Source organism: Rhagoletis pomonella, unplaced genomic scaffold (assembly GCF_013731165.1).
Source record: "Rhagoletis pomonella isolate Grant_MI unplaced genomic scaffold, Rhpom_1.0 Rhpom_scaffold_07646, whole genome shotgun sequence".
Taxonomy (NCBI): domain Eukaryota; kingdom Metazoa; phylum Arthropoda; class Insecta; order Diptera; family Tephritidae; genus Rhagoletis; species Rhagoletis pomonella.
Genome location: NW_023466174.1, coordinates 1 through 7,452, shown reverse-complemented (window position 1 = coordinate 7,452; position 7,452 = coordinate 1). Strand labels below are relative to the sequence as shown.

At 37.7% G+C, this 7,452-nt stretch overlaps 2 protein-coding genes across 2 annotated transcripts; both read right to left on the bottom strand.

Moving 5' to 3' along the window:
* Positions 1 to 348: 348 nt before the first annotated feature.
* LOC118755850 (uncharacterized protein K02A2.6-like) lies at positions 349 to 1,773 on the bottom strand. Its single transcript, XM_036490658.1, has one exon. It carries the CDS (start codon positions 1,771 to 1,773, stop codon positions 349 to 351), a length of 1,425 nt encoding a protein of 474 aa, XP_036346551.1.
* A 380-nt stretch (positions 1,774 to 2,153) lies between these two features.
* LOC118755849 lies at positions 2,154 to 4,283 on the bottom strand. Its single transcript, XM_036490657.1, has 4 exons — positions 3,993 to 4,283; positions 3,305 to 3,948; positions 2,319 to 3,005; positions 2,154 to 2,256 (listed from the first exon to the last, which is right to left on the bottom strand). Exons 1-4 carry the CDS (start codon positions 4,281 to 4,283, stop codon positions 2,154 to 2,156), a joined length of 1,725 nt encoding a protein of 574 aa, XP_036346550.1.
* Between the last annotated feature and the right edge of the window lie 3,169 nt (positions 4,284 to 7,452).

Genomic DNA, 7,452 nt, shown 5'->3' with positions numbered 1-7,452 from the left:
TGAATATAACTGCATATTTATATATTTACGCGTATCTATTTACATTTATTTATGTACAAGTCTACCAAATCTTATTACTTATTGTTACAACCTATCACTTTGCTTGCCAATTGCGAACTGTTTTATTATGTTCTTTCGTTTATGTTACATGCTATATTTATATGAGTGTGTTCTTATGCATACATAGTAATGATACAACATCTCTCCCCCACTATAAAATGATCTAATATATACATTTATTTTTCTAAGATAAGAGAGTGCTGATTTTGTATGATGTTACATGTTAAATATGAAGTTACGAATTAATAAATTTTACATTTTTAAGCAGTTAATAATTCATGAATTTATCTATGTCGTAAAGTCTTTATATCGTTCCGGTACCCTCCGGTTACGTGTTGATCTTCGAACAGTGGTGTCATCTGTATTATTCGTCTCACTTTCCGTTGTCGTCTGACGCTGTGGAGAATCATTCTTCTCTCGGGCTATGGTAGGTTCGTCGGCTATGGGTCGATCGGCTAGGCTCGCTGAGGGCTGAAATGTCGTTGCCTCGTACAGCGTTATCTGGTCATCTTTCCTCTGATCCACTTTTTCCGGCTCTTCTGGCATTTTCCTTGAATGGATCACTCCCTCGCCTACTTTTCTCATTTGGTCCACATGCCTCTTCCACGTTCTACCGTCGTCTAAACGAATGTAGTAGTGTAAACTACCCAGTACCTCTTTGACTATTCCAAACTGCCACTTAGCGCTCGATAGATAATCTCGCACTGCAACTTTGTCCCCTACGAGGAATTGCTTCTTAGGTGGGCGTTCTTGGTCGCTTCTGCTGTTACTTGGGAGCAATAGTTCTAATTTGGATTGGATCTGCCGACCAAACATATTCATCGCGGGTGATTTCCCTGTTGCAGGGTGAATTGATCGACGATAAGCCATTAGAATGTTTGCCAGCTCGCGATTCATACTATTCGAAGTGCAATTAGCTGAACGTAGTTTGGTCTTTACCGTTTGCACAAACCTTTCCGCTTGGCCATTAGTCGCGGGGTGGTACGGTGCGCCTTGTTTATGTGTGATGCCGTTGTTTTTCAAGAAACTTTGGAACGCCTTTGAATTAAACTGCGTTCCGTGGTCGCTCACGAAAACGTTGGGCAACCCGAAAGTAGCAAAAATATCTTCGCACGGTTGTATTGTAGTTTCAGTATTCATATTCGGGACAATATGTACTTCGGGCCACTTGCTAAACGCATCTACAAGTACGAATAAGTACCTTCCAAATATTGGGCCTGCATAGTCCGCATGGACTCTTTCGAACACCTTTGTAGGTGTTGACCAACAATGCACTGGTGTATTCTTTTTCGGTTCTGCTCTTACCAACTGGCATGCGTTGCAATTCGATACCAAGTTTTCGATATCTCTATCCATGCTGTGCCACCAACAATATGCTCGACCAAGACTTTTCATTTTCGACATTCCGAAATGAGCTGTATGTAGTTCCTGTAGTACTCGCTTGCGTAAGGGTTTTGGTATGTAGACCCTGATACCACGCAAAAGACAGCCTTTCTGTAGCGTAAATTCCATCTGTTCTACTCCAAATCGGTCCTTTGCATCGCATTCGCGACCATATTTAAGACATTCGACCAGTTTGTGTACTTCCCGATCTGCTTTTGTTTTTGTACTTAGCTCCTCTACGGTCACTGGCATGTTTTGTATCGCTTCGTACTCAATGCTATCCACCTTTTCAATACAATAGTATTTTTCCGGGCAAGGTAACCTCGACATTGCATCGGCGTTGGTGTTCTCTGCTCCCTTTTTTGTTTTTATTACGTAGGTAAAAGATTGTAGAAATATCGCGTAATGTTGCATCCTGGTTGCGGAACATGTTGGTAACCCTTTTTGCGGCGAAAATATCTTGCGACTGCTTTGTTATCTGTAATTAAAGTGAATTTCCTGCCGAATAAGTATTGGTAAAATTTCTTCACCCCAAAAATAATTGCATAAGCTTCTCTATCAACGTGACTGTAAGCTTGTTGCGTTCTGTTCAACGTTTGGGAGGAAAACTGTATCGGCCTTTCCGTGCCATCCGCAAATGTATGGCTCAACACTGCACCCACCCCGGTCGGGCTCGCGTCCACAGCTAGTGTAATTGGTAATTTAGGATCTTAGTGGGTCAGCACAATGTCCGATTGCATAACGTCTTTTATTGACTGTAAGGCATTTTCACATTTGGCATCCCAATTGAACTCAACTTTATTCTGCAACAATCTATTCAACGGATATAGAATACTACTTAGGTTTTTACAAATCTCCCGTAGTAGTTAATCAACCCCAAGCAAGAGCGGACTTCGTCTTTGTTGGTTGGCGTTTTCATGTTTTGAATAGCCTCCACTTTTTGTTTCATTTTGTGGATGCCTTGTTTATCTATGAGATAACCGCAGTACTCAATACGATCTGCTAAAAATTGTGACTTACCAAGGTTGACCCTCATATTGTGATTTTCTAGACGGCGTAAGATTTCTTCCAATCGTTCAAGGTGTGTTGCATCGTCGGGTGCAGTAAGTTTGATGTCATCGAGGAACACAGTAACTCCCGGAATGTCTCCCACCAACTTCTCCATGAACCTTTGCCAAACCGCTGCAGCGCAAGCAATGCCGAACATCATCCTTGTAGGTTGGTATAAGCCCCGATGGGTGCTCAATGTTAGCAGGTGCCGATCGTCCGGATGAATTTGCAATTGTAAATACGCCTTTGACAGGTCAATCTTTGTAAACTTTGTACCTCCTGCCGTATTCCTGAAGAGTTCGTCTATTGTCGGTAGTGGGTGTTCATCTATGCGTAGTGCAGGATTCAACGTAAGCTTGTAGTCGCCACAGATTCGCACTTTGCCTTCCACTTTTTGTACCACGACTATGGGTGAAGCCCATTCGCTCTTATCCGTTTTTTCCAACAATCCTTCACTCACCTGCTTGTCAAGTTCTGCCTCTACAGCCTCCCAAAGTGGGAATGGTACTCGCCTTGATTTAATAAAACATGGTTTGCTGTTTGGTTTTAAGTGTAACCTTACTTGATGCCCAGCAATAGTTCCGATTGTATCCGAAAACAAGTTTGGAAATTTCTTTATAATGCTTTTCACCTGATCTTGCGGTTTATTTTGTGAAATACTCTTTACTACACCATCTGCGTCGAGTTGGTCGTGGAAAATTTTTGACCAATTTAACTTTACAGCTCTAAGCCACTCCCTGCCTAGCAATGGTTTACGATCCGACCGCACTATGTATAGTTTTGCTTTTGTATTTCCTTCGTCGCAACGTACCTGGACGTCAATGTATCCAAACATTCCAACCTTGTGTTGCAATAGCTATAGAAGATTGTATCACTCTCCTTCACTTTAGCTTTCGAAAAATATTTCTTTGCGTCAGCCAGAATGATTATGCTTACAGGCGAGCCTGTATCAATTTCAAAAGAAATTAGTTCACCCTCCACATCTAAAGAACAAAGTATTTTACGTCTTGGCTCAGCTTTGTTGTTTAAGCAACTTATTTGGAATAAGTCTTCTACCTTACAGTCAGTATTTTGCCGTAGCGTTTCCTTTTCATCAGAAATTTGGTTAATTTGCTTCTTTTTCTGCAAACACATCTTCTTCAAGAGCCCCTTCTTTTTGCAATAGTGACACATTGTTTCTTTATATGTGCATGCGTTTGCCAAATGTGCAGAGCTGCCACATCTGAAGCATTTGACACTTTTGCCCTGTTTATCATTGTCTTTGCTTTGTCTCTTGTCCTGTGTCAGTTTGTGTTTACCTTGTATTCGTATTTTGTCTACGCTTGTTTCATTTGTCTTTGCGCAGTTCCGGATTTCGATCCCGCCTTTTTCTGCTGCTTCGTAGGCTTTTGCAATGTTAACGGCTTCATCCAGTGTGAGCTCTCTCTTTTCCTCTTCCTTGGACCTTGGAGCTTGCTAATCCAAAAACAAATTGGTTGCGGAGTGCCGTATTTAAGTACGTTCAAAATTTCGTTGGGTTTTGGGTTATAATGCTCCTCCAATGTGTTAACGATTTCCGTATACGTAATGTCTTCTGGTGTACGTGGTAGGATTTTATCGCAGAGGACATCATATGCTGCCGCACCTATGTAATGAAGTAAGAATTGACGCTTTTTTTCCTGATCGCTGTTGAATATCACCAGAGCTGTTTCAAACCGTTTCACCCAACGTGACCACCTTGTCGTATTCGGGTTGAAAGCATCAAATTGAAAAACCGCCGCTGGTGTTACAGCCTCCGGTGTAGGTGCCATTTTTCTTTGTACGCAAGAAATGTTCTACCGTTCGCGTGCTTCGTCCTCGTCGCCAACTGTTACAACCTATCACTTTGCTTGCCAATTGCGAACTGTTTTATTATGTTCTTTCGTTTATGTTACATGCTATATTTATATGAGTGTGTTCTTATGCATACATAATAATGATACAACACTTATAGAGCGATTTTTAATCTTCGTTGCTTAACACACATTTTTTCAATTACTTCTTGTGTTGTAATCGGCACATCACTACCACTACCACAACCACTAGCATCGTTAAACCATTCAGCCGCTTCTTAATTGTATAAAAAGAAGGGACAAATAAGATAGCATATTCAACAATTGAGTAGTCCACTTGCAAAGTGCGCTATGTAAATTTTTTTAAGATTTTTAGTATTTGGTGGGTTTCATGTCCACTAACAGCAGAGTGAAAAATTTTTCTATATTCTGAAAAAAATAGCATGAAATGTTAACTCCTCTTGCAAAAGTCGCTATAATACTTATTTATACACTTTCAAATATCTCCTCTTCGTATGAACTTAGAAAACTGCAAGAAAACGTGGTAGTTTCGTTGCCTAGTGGAAGAGGTCGCGAAAAAGAAGAAAACCAATCTTCCTAGAGGAGAGAACGCGAAAAGCTAAAAAAGGCAAGCTATGTAAAAGTTACTGTTTCAAAACTTGCATAATTAAATTTTTAAATATAAAATTTGCAAATCTACCATACTGCAATTTTATTTTTTTAATGGTATTAGGCTCTTATTTATCCAAATTTTCAGGTAATAAAAAAAGATACAGTTCGGATGTTGCTTGTTGTCAGAGACGTTTTTTTTTTTTAATTTATGGTTTACTTTTATAAAATCACATAACGCTGTTTGCAAGTGGACTACTCATATATTAATTAAAAGATAATTTGTCATCCGTCTGAAATAAAAAAAAATTTTAATCAGAAGGATAAAATAGTATTGTGTTATTAATTCAAAAGTAAATAATTGTAGTTCAATGACGAAGGGGGGGCGGAATCTATCCTCCCATATCCCCCCTGGCTACGCCACTGATTAGGGTTATAAGAAAAAGGGGCGTGGCACTTCCAGTACAAATTTACTTTTTCTTGCCACATATCCCTGGAAGTGTTTGTGGAAGAATACTGGAACTTGGTATGGAGTTGTGTATACAAAATGTATCAATTGCTCATGGAAAATATGTGAGTTATTAACAAGTAATTTATAGCAAAAAAAAACCCACTGCAACTCTCATATAAAAAAAATATATATATATATATATATCTCATGATCCACTGATCGGATCTTAACCAGATTAGTATGGGACCACCTCTGAGATACTACCTTTCCGATGCAAAATTATCGAAATCGGTTAACGTGGTCCAATTTTATGCGGTAAAAAACAACATAAAAACAAAATCATATTCCGACGAACTGATAACCTCCTCCTTTTTTGGAAGTCCGTGAAAAAAGAAGGCATGTCGCCTCCCATACATACTAAAAACTTCTTAATACATATCTCTGGAAGGATAGAAAATCTCTCGAAGTATTTTAAATTTGTTATGGAGATTTATTTTATAAGTGCCGTACTGACAGAATAAATTTCATTAAATGGAAAAGGGAGAGCCGGGTTCGCCGTATAATCTTAAGCTCTCTTGAGGCATTTGCTACAATAATGAGAAGTGGTATTTTATCAAGGCCAGGTTACTAAATTTGAGTTGGAAATATTAGAACCCGCCGTGGCACCTCCAAGAAGGTTACACGTTCACGCGTCGTATACCTGGAACCATTTTAAGGTAAACTTAGAGGGATTGATATCTTTCGTATGCCTAGCGCGCAGACGAGATTTTATAATTTCATAGTTTTAAACGGGCTAAATACCTTAACTGACTTAAAAAATAACGAGCTATAACGAAATGGGCACAGAAATAAAATCTAGCATCATTAAATTATTTTTCATATTTGTATAAAACGCGGGGTGAAACCCGTGGGTATAAGCTAGTAATTAATATTTTTTTATAAATATCTAGCTCATTACACATATAACACCGTGCGATAGTAAATTTTAAACACAAATATCAATATATTCGCGAAAACATGGACCAAATATAGAAAAATTGGGTTTTTGGTTTTTCACTCTGACGTCAGTAGTTCAAAAATGATTTATAAAATTCAGAGAAATGTGCTTAGAGAAGACGCATGGGTATCAAATTAAAGAGGAAATCCTGTATAATTTAAACAGTTCAAAGTTTTTGGTGCAGAAGGAATGGTAAGTAATTAAAATGTCCTTTTAAAATTTTATCCTTGAAACTTCGCAATATTTGTTTTTAAAAAAATTATAGATATGTTAAGGACTTATATAAACTAGATAACGTCCTTGTATTTCATCCTTCTAACTTTATCAGCTTAAAAAATTACCTATTCGTCCTTGAGAATCCAAAAAATTTAAATTTTTTTAAACTCTAAAAAAAATTCTTTTGCATTTGGCACCCATATATATTTTTATTCTACATTCCATTGAATTTTTTAAATAATTTTTGGAATTAATCATATCTTTGAAATTACGAAATCCTTTAAAATAAATCCTGACGTTAGAAAAAAAACGCCTCTTTAAATAAAAAGTAGGTTCAAACCTATTTATTTATTATTTATTTTATGGTAGGAAAGCTTCTCAAACAATATAGAAGCAATTTTTTCAATTTAAGCTGTTGAAAAGTAATGAATATCTAAATCCCGGGACTAATCCCGGGATTGTGATAACAACGTCCCGGAAACCCCGCGATCTGAAAAAGCTGAAAAATTAGCATCCCTAGTTTGCACTATACATTTTTTTGCAAATGTCGACGTGGGTTCTGCGCAAAAATACTGTAGATGGCATAGTGGGAGTGATATGTACAAGAAGTGTTGTATACCTTTGACATGCGGAAGCAAACGTCAAGCTGTGAGGTTGTACTTTATTGTGCTCTGATTTTGGCTTTCTATTTGCTAATTTTTTTGTGCTAATTCTGAGTTAAAGTAGTGATAAAAAGTGCTTATGAGCATCTTAGTGCGAAATAATTGAAGCTAAGTGAAAGTTATTGTGTTTTATATTAAACTAAATTTAATTAAATTTCACTAGCATACATTCTAATCTTGCCGAGTCATTTGTTGTTATCATTGTTGTTGTAT